At 40.5% G+C, this 12854-nt stretch overlaps 1 protein-coding gene across 1 annotated transcript; it reads right to left on the bottom strand.

Moving 5' to 3' along the window:
* Positions 1 to 3379: 3379 nt before the first annotated feature.
* On the bottom strand, positions 3380 to 5643 carry LOC116900786 (seminal vesicle secretory protein 3A-like). The gene is made up of 3 exons (XM_032902497.1): positions 5554 to 5643; positions 4563 to 5324; positions 3380 to 3756 (listed from the first exon to the last, which is right to left on the bottom strand). Exons 1-2 carry the CDS (start codon positions 5624 to 5626, stop codon positions 4603 to 4605), a joined length of 795 nt encoding a protein of 264 aa, XP_032758388.1. The 5' UTR covers positions 5627 to 5643; the 3' UTR covers positions 3380 to 3756; positions 4563 to 4602.
* Positions 5644 to 12854: the final 7211 nt, after the last annotated feature.

Here is a 12854-nt window from a genome sequence, read left to right as displayed (position 1 = left end):
ATTGTCTTGATTATGTCTAATGTGGGAAGCTCTGGCCCACTGTGGGTGGCACCATTCCCTAGGTTTGGGTCCTGGATGGTAGGTAAAGAGAGTAAGAGCAGAAAAAGTGAGTGGAACAGTAAGCATACATGCATCCATTTCTTTTTGGTCCTGACTGTGGGTAAGATGTGACTAGTTTAAATTCCTACCTTGTTTTTCCCACAATGGTGGACAGTAGCCTAAAACTGCAAGATTAAAGAATAAATAAAAAATAAAAGCGTCTTATCCCAGAAACAGAAATGAAATTAGAACTCCTCATCTTACTGGAATGGTTGAGGTTTCATATGTCAGTGTATGAGACATGTGCTTCTGAAAACAAATGAAGAAAAAGAGAAAATAATTGAATCAAGGGCTGGGTAGACTTCTCCAGACTGGCATACGTGCAGTCATCAGTAAACCCAAGCACTTGGCATAGCTATTTAAAATTCCTTTTTGTCTCAAGGTGAGGGTTTTTTATTTTTAGTTTATAACATCATATTCATAACATCTCCCTCTTTCCTTTCCTCCCTCCAAACTCTCTTACATACCCCTCTTTGATCTCTCTCTTTCAAATTCATGGGACCTTTTGTATTAGTTGTCATGACATGAATATACATATATGTCTAATCTCACACACACATATGAATATGTGTCTATATGAATGTTTTCAGGGCTGACACATTTGCCACTGCATAACTAATTAGTGTGCTCTTTCCTGAGTAAACTATTTCTCCTGCTCTCAGCACTTCTGTGTTACCTGTGGTTCTTTGTGTAGAGTTAGGCCTTGTAGGCCACCCCTGTCCATTTTGGCCCTCTTGGTCCACAGGCCACCCCTGTCGTGTTCGGCTCATGTTTAGGCAGACATGTTGGTGAGACTTTATGGGTGTAGCGACAACCAGAAAACAACAACCCTAAGGGAACCGTAGAGGTACATATGCATTACCAGTAGCCAAGCGCTCTCTAACAAGAAGGAAACCATGAGTGGGAAGCCAGCCAACTACTCAGTGTGAATGAATTCATGGATATTGGCGGGGATCTACAACCACCGCCCTATTAAACTGGTACAGTCTGTAACGACAGTCTCAACATTTTCCATAGTCGTCCGAAATACATCTTTTCGGACATTTTTAAGATGTCAGTTTCTGAGACCCCATTAGGAAACGTAATGTAGGGTTGATTAATTAGATCAGGTGGGGTACAGGGTACACGAAGAACTCTGCTATTCAGTTTCTTTCATAACTATGTTCAAGTATGCATTTCTGCCCCCTCCTCTAAAATGTTTTTCTTCTTCCCAACAATCTTCCTTCTGATTTCATGTCTTTTTCTGTCTTTTTCTTTTAACCCATTGAGCTTGATTAAGTTTGCTTGAATGCATATCAATGGGTGTTATTTATTGGAACATGGGAGACTTAGAAGTCGCCCTCCATCCACACCCCTTAACTGTCCACAGGCCTCATTGAGATCTTTGATCCGCTTGGATCTTATTTTTTGTGCATGGTGACAGATGTGGATCTAATTTTATTCTTTTGCATGTAGATGTTCAAATTTTTCTTTCCTCTTGTAGTTTTTTTTTCCTTTTTGGTTTTTTGGCTGTAGTTAGGAGAATATGTGGAAAGAGAGGAACTTTTATTCACTGTTGGTGAGAATGCAAATCGGTGCCACCACTCTGGAAGTCAGTATAGAGAATCCTCAAAAGGCTAAGAACAAATCTGCCAAATGACCCAGCTATCCCACTGCTGGGTGTATCCCACAGGGCTCAGCACTCCACTCCATAGGGACATACTTGTTCTATCATGGTCAGAGCCAACATATTCCTAATAGCTAAGAATCTGAGACAACCTGAGTACCCCTCAAAAGAAGAATCGAAAAGGAAAATGTGTTTCACATACACAGTGGGAGGCTATTCCACTGTGAAGAAAAATGAAACTGCAATATTAGAAGGTTAATGGATAGATCTAGAAAAGATTATATTGAGCAAGCTAACCCAGATTAGCAAAGACAAACATTGTGTGTTCTCTCTCATCTGTGGTTCCTAGCACCAAATCCTCAGGTGTACGTATATAATATGGAATAACTGCAAAACCCAGGAGCATACAAAGGAGTCATAGGTGGAGGTGAAAGGCAGGAGCTTAAAGATGACGTGAAATGAGGGATGGGAAAATCCTTCAAGAGGAAGGATGAGGACAGTGGTCAATACAGACTGAGGGGAACAGATAGGGGACAAATAACACCAAAAATGTTTGTTAATGCCTTGATGAATCAATATGCTTTATGTTTACCTAAAAGTATAATATATATGTATATATATACATACATATACATACATACACACATACATAAATATATATGGAGGTTAAGCCACTATGGGTTGAAACTGCTCACCCTAAAAACTGTATAATAACAAAAACCTCAGTTCTCCATTTTAATTATGGTTGGTCTGTATAGTCCAAGTCACTGCCCAAACAATGCAAACTATTGATGTAGCTTACAGTGTTCTATAAGCCCTGGGTTACCTTTCAGGGGTTGGGAGTAGAATAAGACACTGCACACTTAGGAGGCAAGACTCAGATGATCTGAGATGGTTGTGACCTGAGGGCCTCTTGCCTTCAGCCTTGGCCTCCGTGGTACCAGAAAATGAGAGTTGCTAAGGGAAGGAAACAACTAAACAGCCCTACTTAACTGCAATGCCTGTGAACCACAGCAATGACCAGCATCTGTCATCTGTAAGGGTGTAGGAAGTGGGGCTCATATGGTGATAGTAGCCAACATTTGTGTTGTCGGAGTTAGGCTCATTCAACGGGAGGGAAATCGTGCCTTGATCTGAGAACTTATGAAACTTCTTAATGGCTACTGAGGCCGTGGATCTTAGAAAAGAATCAGTTACCACCATTTTGCTAAATAGACATAATTCCTTTCAATTTTAAGCTTATACCCACAGAGATCTGGAGCTGCCACTCCTCATTAGAGAACCTCTCTAAAGAAATGTAGGCCATCACAGAGACTATCTCCACTGGAAGCCATGCAGAGATCTGGGCTTTCAGACTCCAGGTCTACATCACAGATCCTGCCTTTGAGACTCAGGTTACATTGAAGTGAAAAACCAAAAGGATTGTATGAGGAGGCCTGCAATGAAGCAGCATCTACTGGAAATTGTCTCATACACAAGACCAAGATGATGGCCATATCAAAGTATATACTGAAACAAAAGGGGAAGACTCAAGGGTTCCACGCCAAAACAAGAAGAAAAGGAAGCACATGACCCTTGGAGAAGAATTGGCCCTCCCAGGAATGAACCCCAGAATTAGGTGTACAATCCAGAGCAGTCATCCCCAAAATCATATGCAGAAAAACAACATAGACTCAGCAAGTTGTACTTATATATTTATGAATATACATACATATATAGGTATTTAAAAACGACACTCAAAAACAGAGATGTTACGAACTTCAGAGCTGGGAACTGTGAGAGAAGACAGAAAAGGATGCTGAGGAGGGGTTGAAGAGAAGAAAAACAGGGAAAGGGATATGATTCTGTTTCAAATGAAAAACATTTTTTAAAAAAGCAAATGATGTGAGGAAGGCTCTGTTTACTGGAGAGCACCTGCGTGAGGTTGCTCCAACTTTAGAAAGTCTCTGGAAGGAATGTGTGAGTGGGTCATGGCATCCGTGCAAGGTGTTGAGGACCACAGGGCAGTCAGCATCTTAAGAACCGCACAGTCCACACAGGTCAGGTGACTCCTATGGAGAGAGGACATAGATGACAACACAGGTTAGTGAGAGCTGGCAGAGGGCAAGTGTGACTAAGTCCCTTCTTGTTTGATCAACTTTCAGCCATTTGGGGTACTGACCGCTACTGACCACTGGACCCACAGTTCTGTTGCTTGCCGTCTCTTCACATGAAGTGTCCCTTAACGCAAGCATGAAGGCAGCACCCCCTTTACTCCCCAAGCTTCAGACTTCTCTCCTGACAAAGCAAGCGACCCCTGTAAATGATTCCCCAGCACCCTGGAGCCCCATTTCTCACAGCCCCTGCATCACAAACAAGGATGGTTCTTGGGGCTCATTTATCTTCTGTATTCAGAAAGATGCTACAAAACCCTAAGGGTTCCTGGTCTCCAAAGTATAAGTGAACCCTAAAGGGCATTGAAAATCATGAAGTGCTATGGGAAATAAAACCAATAACGCTTTGTAACTGAGCCTTGTGAATCCAAAGCATAAGAAGTTACCAAAATGCATCTTAAACTTACCGATTGTAAAGTGGTGATGTTCAAAGAATTAATAGCTACATCTGTGCAAAATCAACCTGTAGAAAACACTCACTAAGGTGAGGGATTTAAGACACACTGATGGCCCAGGTAGCTTTCTCTGCCTCTACCAGGTACTTCCGTTGTTGAGCAGGGGATGGAGCTCAACTCCATAAAGTGTCAACTCAGCAACTCCATTGCTGTAGGTATTGCTACAATCACACGGGGGTCCAGGGACTCCACCATGCACCACCTAGAAACACTGAAGTAGACAGCTCTTCTGTTTGCAAAGATACTTACCTCTACACGTGTTTTAATTCTTGAGAGATTAACGAATGTGTTACTCAGTGAAGGTGCCTTGGTATAGCATTAAGCCTCCATTTGGACAGTAGCACATTCCCGGACCATGGTGGAAAGATTTTGTGTGATGAACACTGCCATGTAGATGCTCTTGGAATTGCATAAAGTACCCATGATAGGGTTGGAAGCGGTGTCTAATGGGTAAGAATGCTACCATTTTACTGGACTGGCCAAGCTTTCTTTTGAGTCTGTGAACGTTTGCATGTTGTTGGCGCACTTGGGGCAGGTCTTGATGTAGGTCATATCCTTTGCCCTTGATTTGCTGCTGAGAAACGTCTTTCCGGAGATGTAGTGGTGCTTTGTAGAACTTCAGAGAAGCTCCGTGGGATTTCAGCTTGGTTTGTGATTTCACCTGCCCCGCGGTCTTTAGCTGCCCTGTTTGGGACTTCACTTGGGCTTCATGGGATTTTACTTGGGTTTGGGATTTTATTTGTGACTGGGATTTCAGCTGGGACTTTTGTTGGGCAAGCTCATCTTCTTCATCACAAACTATGTCTTCCTTCAAACCTGTCTGCTTTTGTGATCCGTGAGCCTCTGCCGTGTCAGCGTCAACATCCTGGCTATATACATGGTGCTTAGTTTGCACAAGGATGCTTTCTTCAGGGGCCTCTTCCTGTACTTCTCTGTGTCCATAAAGGAACTGGCCTTTATCGATAAATACGAGTGGGGATGTTTTTACTAGAAAGTGTCCTTTTGTCCCACCTGGTAATGGATAACAAGAATCTGAGTTAAGTTTTCTGCTCCCTTTTAGGTCTATCCCAGAATTTCCCCCCATCAACCCACTCACGTTCCCACAGGCATGTGGATGTGGGTGGAGAAGACTCAGAGTCCATCAAGAAGATCACCCCATGGAGGGTTCTCCTCACTGCCAGAACACCCTCATGGACATTCTCCCTGAGCGCCTCTCTGCCAGGAGGCTCCCTGCACTCACCATAGATTCCTATCCCGGCTGCTTGCTTCTCCAGAAGGAGGAGCAGAGAAAGGCTGAAGAAGATGGACTTCATCTTACGAGGAAGGGCCTCCACTGAGAGCTCAGCCGATCTCCTCACTTATATGCTCTTTGCTGGTGCAGAAATGTGGCTGAAGTCACAAAAGGCATTACCTGTCCTTACTTATCTGGCCTGCTGGCTTCTCCCTTTTTCTCAGTAGGAGATGGTGTAAACATTCCTAGAGAAGAGAGATACATGATGTCGGAGATTTGTCTTACCCCCACATGTCCCAGAAGACCTTTAAATCATTATCATCACCTCAAGATCATCACAGGATGTTTCCAGGAGAAATCCAAGGCTGAGATCACAGAAAGAACCAGGGCCTGTCCAAGGCTTAGAAGTTCAATGTGGGGTCTTGTCAACAGCGTCCTGAGCTTCACGTTGTATCAAAAATATAATATGTACTTTTCTTCTTTTCAAATGAGATGGATACAGATCTGTTTCGGGTGAGAGGGAAACAGGAAAACAGTGAATTTCTGGAATCCAAAGAAAATTTTAATAATAATGGAGGTACACCTGCATAAAAGTAACTCTAATGTACATTACTACTGCCCTGTGTGAGAATCCTCCAGTGTTTCTGTCACTGGTAGCTTTGACGAGAGACTCTGAATGCAGTATATGGCCCTCATCTGCAGGCTGGAGGGCAGCAGAGGCATGCTCAAGAGGGCTCTGTGGTCTATAGATTCAGTAGAGTCAGCACTGGGGCTGCATCTCAAGAGTGAGGGGAGCTGCAGAGGGATGTTCCAGTATGGGAGATATTTGCCATGTTTGGCTAGAGACAGGATGACTGTTGGAACATGGAGAAAGGAAACTGGCTTCCTCATTACATTATTTTCCTGAAATCATCTAAAATCCACATTGCCTGCTTAATGAAGGAGAACTCTTCTGCATATGAGAAACACCTTCCCCCAGTCCGTGCTGATGTCTGCCCTCCCTGGTGAATGTGTTGGTAGAAGAGTGTTGGGAACACACTGAGACTGGATGCAGTGGGAGCCTGTCCACTTCCTGGACTCATAGCGTTCCCTGTATCTGCGAGAAGACTGAGTGGTTCATAAGACAGGCCTCAGCTTCCCAGGCAGACAGTGGTGTAGGGAGAGCACAGAGGAGTCACGCATCTCTGCAGAAAGCCTGATGCACTCAACCCAGTCCTGCAGGGGATGCAACAGAAGGCAGGTGAAATGTATTTTAGGTCATTCCATCTCCAAATGTTAGTTTGCCTTGAAGAATGGTGTGTGGAAGGGGTTAAGGTAAAGCCTCAAAGGAAGAACATGGATACATGCACTAAGCCATTCAGCAGAACATGAGGATGTTTTTTCTAGGTTTTAATCTAGGAGCTCTGAGGTCTTCCTAATCTTATCTCTTCCTCCCATGCCTGAAGATAACTCACCATAGAGATGCCAGTCACAAGATTTGACATTACCAAGTAGTTCAAATGCTTCCTTTTCTTGCTTACTTCTCCACTATTCCAAGTACTTCCCTTGAGAACATACCAGGAGGAACTCTTCTAAGGCAAGCTCACTTGTAGAAGGCTGAGTCTAGAAATTGGCTTTTGTTAGTGGCTGAAAACTAAAGTGTTTCCCTCTATGATTTGTGCAAGAGAGAAAGATAAAAAGCAAAAGCTCATGGTACTCATAAAGAAAAACAGAGAAAATCCAATAAAAACTACCAGGAGAGGGGTTGGGGATTTACCTCAGTGGTAGAGTGCTTGCCTAGCAAGCAGAAGGCCCTGGGTTTGGTCCCCAGCTCCGGGAAAAAAAAAAACAACCACCAGGAGAATCTGGCTCCACATCGTCATAGATCCCAATAATATTTATCATAGACTCCTGTACTCCATGAATGCACAGTGTTGATAAAGATCCATGATGTCTAAAGAAGAGAATGGCATGTTGTTGACAACCATCTTAGTATAGTGCTGTATGGATCAGGAAAATCCTGGGGATAAATTTGAAATCAATGCCAGAAATAGAGTCTTATACTTGTCATAAGTATAGACAAATTATCCTCCCAAGGTGAAAGAGAAAGTATTTCTAAAACCTTATCTTAGTTGCAGGAGTTATTTCATAGGTGTATGGGTTGAACCAGGTCTGTTTTAATCAGTTAGGTTATTCTGTAATGTTCTCTGTCTGTTGCAGAGAGAAATTTCTTTGGTCAGTGGTGAGAACTATGCTTATCTGTGGGTATTAGGAATAAATGATAATATATTATAATATTAAAACTTAAAATTTTAAATAAAAACTTTTCTATCTTTGAAAACATTTATTAAAACTCTATCACTAGAAATAAAGACTTGCAAATAAAAGAGCATTGTGGTCAGTTCTGCCAACTTCTGGCGAGGAGGAAACCCCATCACTTTTGAACTACGGTGGAGCCTGAGAGCCAGGTGCTTGCACTTGACAGGATGCTCAGCCCTACAGAGTCCTCTGTTCTACCTATGGGTTGCTGCACAGCAAGTCTGCACTCTTTGAGCACAGCCATTCAGTTGGTTTCCCAACCTTCATCCTCCTGTGGGCTGTTTACTACAGAGCTCTGAAAGCAGGAGAGGGCCAACTCCTCAACCTTCCACCTTGGTGCTCTGTTCACTTCCCACCACTTTCTGACATTCTCAGATGTCACCCCATGACTTGGACATTTGTTATCTCTGGGTGAAAGTCTTGTAGAGAGAATGGGAACTTGCCAAATCCACAGGCTGAAAATTCACTGGGATATGCAATGACTTTGGAATCCGAAGAAGGCATGATTGTAATGTGAATGCAGCCCCAATCCTGAGGAATGACCCTTGTGAGCCCCCAGCTTGCACAGCATACCCACTGGAACAGCAGGAACCACCATGGACTCCAGTAAAGACTCATGTCATTACCCTTCCACATGTGCTTGGAAGGTTCTAATAGTACAGGATTCAGAAATATGCCATAAAAGAACAAACAGAACTGTATTGTCTGTATTGAGATTATCTAATCAAAATAAAATTAGCAAAGTTCTGCTTTAAACAATTCCAGGCCAAATATGCATAAGAGATATCCACACAACTGATGTTAATATTCATTCTTGGAAGCCATGGAACTTTCTCTAAGACAGATCATGATTTAGGCCCCCAACCAAGTTTTAACAAACTCAAAATAATAAAACACTTTCTTGTATCTCAACAGACCATGATAGATTCAAGTTAGGAACAGTATCACGAAACACTACAGACGCTACAACCACATAGAGCTTAACAATATGCACTTTTCATTGGTCAATGCATCCTTGAAGAAATCTGGGAGGTAAGGAAGAATGTCAGGAGTCATTATAGAACAAACTAATAACTAGCAGGTGATCTTCTTGAGATGACTGGCTTAGATTAACATGTATTACAGAACTCTGGTAGGCAAGGCTCAGGAGAAAATCATTTTAGGAAAGATTCTTGCTATTAATATGCTTTTCCTGTTATTATTAAACATATATAATGATCATTGGGTATTAGCTCACGCTTTTGAGCAGATCTCTGTAGATATATGAAGACATATTGTTTTGTAGTGATGCTAAATAAACAAATGGATGGATGACTTCTTAATTCTTGATAACTATCCTCTAAGAATTTCTAAAATTATATCAGTATTTATTAAGTTCTTTTTTAGTGGGACTGCTATTAGGTTCTTTTTTGATAGTCAAAACTGCAATGAGAACTCTGTCAGTCTCTCATGTGTCACCAGTTAATTGCTTCTAGATAGTAACCGGACTTTCTACTATTCAGAGCACATTCCAAGAGGTTGTAAAACCATTAACCAAAGATCATAAAAAGGGAACTAATGATTTATTATAGGTACCAGGACAGAAAAAAAGTTTTATATCTATATAAAACTTCACTAATAACTGAGTTATGGCTTTTAACTTTCAATGAACCTGTGGAGCTGTAACAGGTGATGAATGTTTAGCCAGATAATTACTCCTAATGAATATGCATGTAAACATTCATTGTTGTAAGCTTCTTATTTGATTTATGATTTGAATTTTATGTGTAAACTTGTAATGAACTTTTTACCATGTGATTCTGTATTCTGAAAAGATGTATAAGTGCTGAGGACAAAGAAAAGAGTCAGAAATGAACTGAGGGAAATTTTTTGGTCAGAACACTTTTTAGACAGAACTGAACTCAAGAAGAACTTAGAAGTATAGGCATAGCACTGAGAGAAAAGACATTGGGAGTAAGAGCATTATTGTGACATCAGAGAGGAGTAGAGAGCAAGAGTGGAAGGAGAATGCAGAGTGGAATAACTTAGAGACGCCAGGTAACTTCAAAATACTAAGAGAGCGATATATAGAATACAGAGGAAAGAAGAAAAGAAGAAGCTATAGAGAAGAAGAAGGAGCAGGCAGGCTTCTCCTTATCATGGGACAGAACAGGTCTTCTCTTAATTAACAAGGCAGGCTTAGCCTTATTAAAAGGAACAAAGCTTTCTTCTTACAAACTTGGGTTTAATTCATTTGGCAATTAAAGGGTAGAAGTTTTTTCTTTATGTACTAAATATTGGAGTTCATTTTTCATCCAGAATGAGTGAGTTCTTTCTGCACCAGTGCTTGGTCTTTTTCTCCATATGTGTATGTAAGTATGGATGTTTGTAAGTATGTAATTGTGAGAATGTATGCAATCTGGACCCAACTGGTTAATGGAAATATATAAATATACATTTGTGAATCTGTATATGAATTTATGGAAATTTAATCCATATTTGCCTATGTAAAAGTTTTTCCTTCTGCAAATGCTATTCACTTCTCTTGGTTCAATAGAAGTTTATTGCTCCAAACTTTCCCCTAGCCTGACAAGCAAGAGGCATCTGGACAAAAGGGAAAAGGCTCTGGCAATTAATCCTTTACTTTACCTCCTGCTGTTTTAGGATGAGGTGCTAAGTGCCAGAGACTGCCATTTCTGGCCTCAGAGTAACACAGAAGGCAGGTCAGCTATAGTAGCAAAGAAACTTAGACTTAGATAATAAACTTTTTATTATTATACAGCAACCCTAAATATCTCATAAGACAAAGTGGTTACCCTTCACCAACACACTGCTGGCTCTGCTGCCTCAAGCAGAACCAACAAGAAAGAAGACCCCCCACCGGGTCTGGCCCCAGCAGAAAAGTTTTCCTAGAACTATCTAAAAAGCAAGAAAGAGACTCTGTGATAAAGCAAAGACAGTTATAGTAAGTTTGTGGATATGATGTAGATAGCACTTGCCTTAAAAAAGTAAGTGCTAGCTCATAATAAAATATGAACAACAACATCAATTCAAAGAATCTGTAATGGGAACCGATTCTTTGAAAAAATAAACAGGACTTTAGCCATATTAACAAAAAATAACAGAAAATTTTTTGTTTCTAACAAAAATGGACATTAAAACAGTTATCAGTGAGACTCAGAAAGTCAAATATTTTTAAAACCTCTGTTTTATTATATTAGGAAATATAAAATGAAAAAAATTCTTGATGCATTTAACATACTAAAATTAACCCAAGATGAAATAACAATTTACACTGACCCCATCAATGAGATTGAAGTAACAATAAAAAGGTTTCCCATCTAAAAAATGACCAAAGACCATGTGAACTCACTATAGAATTTCACCAGAACTTCAAAAAAACTGATAGCAGCATCACTTAACTAGAAAGGGAAGGCATTCAAATTCACACACACACACGAAGAATAAGAAAATTACAGACCTATCTTCCTGATTAGCACAGATGTAAAAATTAATAAGATGGTGTCAAACCATTTCCAAGATCATAAACAAAAAGACCATTCATCATAACCACATTGGCTTCATTCCAGTGAATGGTTCAATGCATCTAAATCAAGAATGTTATCCATCATATAAGTAGACTCAAAAACAGAAATCACCTGACTTATTCAATGTAGGAGTGGCCTGTGACAAAAGTCCAACATCTATCATAACAAAAGTTGTAGCGTGTCTGGGAATACAGGAATTTAGGAGTATTTAGGAATATACTCCAACACGAAAAGTGTTATTAAGAACAAACGCATCATTCTAAATGGAGGAAAACTCAAGCATTCACAACGAGGTCAAGAGCAAGGCAAGAGTGTCCACTCTCTCCACTCTTAGTTAATATAATGCTTAGTTAATATAATGCTTGACGTCTTAGCTACAGCAGTTAGACAAGAGAAGGGTAAAAAGGGTGCAGATTGAAAAGGAAGTCAATGTATTTCTATTTACAAACTTCATGATTCTGTATGCAAGATATTAAAAATTAATATCGATGCACAAGATATAGATCCTCAGACTCCACCAAAAAAAAAATTGGAGCTGGTAAATGCTTTCAGCAAAGTGAAAGGATACATGAATTAACACAAAAATTAGTAGCTTCTTAAATGCCAATCACAATTATGCTGAAAGGGAAACCAGGAAAGCAACCCTATTCATAATAGCCACATTAAAAACTAATCCAGAGAGTATACCTAACCATGCACACAAGAGACTTGTACGATAAAACATTCCAGATGCTTAAAAAAGAAGGAAGACACCAAAAGGAAAGTCCACCCACTTTCATAACTGACAGGATTAACATTTGTGAAAATGGCTGCCCTATAAAAACAGTCCACATAGTCAATGTAGCTCCAATCGTAGCGCCAGGACCTTTTTTGTTTTGTTTTGTTTTTGCTTTTGTTTTTGTTTTTGTTTTTGTTTTTTGTTTTTGCAGACATAGAACAAGGAATCACAACATTTATGCAGAAGCACAAAAGATGAAGACTAGCTGAACAATCTTGAACAATACTGCAGGAGGTGTCACCATGCCTGGTTTCTATTATACTTCAGAATCATAGGAATAAAAAGACCATGGTACTGGCACAAAAGAAGATGCATAGACTTGTGTAGAGTAGAAGACTAAGACTTGGCTTTGTGGAACCACAGCTACCTGATTTTTTTCATGAAGATGCCAAAAATTTACATTGGAGTAAAGACTATACTTTCTATAAATGGTTCTGGAAAACCTGCACAAAAGGAAAGAAAGAGAGAGAGAGAGAGAGAGAGAGAGAGAGAGAGAGAGAGAGAGAGAGAGAGAGAGAAAGAAAGAAAGGAAAGAAGGCAGGGAGGCAGGGAGGCAGGGAGGGAGGAAATGAAAGGACGCTTACCTCTTACCTTGCGTAAAATTCCACTCTGAATGGATCAAGGATCTCGACATCAGACCCAATACCCTAAATTGCCACAGCAAAAATTAATGCATATACTTCCACTTACAGGCAGAGATAAGGACT

The sequence above is a fragment of the Rattus rattus genome, chromosome 5 (genome assembly GCF_011064425.1).
Source record: "Rattus rattus isolate New Zealand chromosome 5, Rrattus_CSIRO_v1, whole genome shotgun sequence".
NCBI classification, from domain to species: domain Eukaryota; kingdom Metazoa; phylum Chordata; class Mammalia; order Rodentia; family Muridae; genus Rattus; species Rattus rattus.
The sequence above is the reverse complement of the archived record's forward strand: the minus strand, read 5'-3'. Positions and strand labels throughout refer to the sequence as shown.

Excerpts from the sequence above, each read along its gene's own strand:
- LOC116900786 (XM_032902497.1), bottom strand. The coding sequence starts at position 5,626 with ATGAAGTCCATCTTCTTCAGCCTTTCTCTGCTCCTCCTTCTGGAGAAG. Across the intron at positions 5,325-5,553 it reads AGCCGGGATAGGAATCTATG|GTGGGACAAAAGGACACTTT; the intron begins GTGAGTGCAGGG and ends ATCCATTACCAG.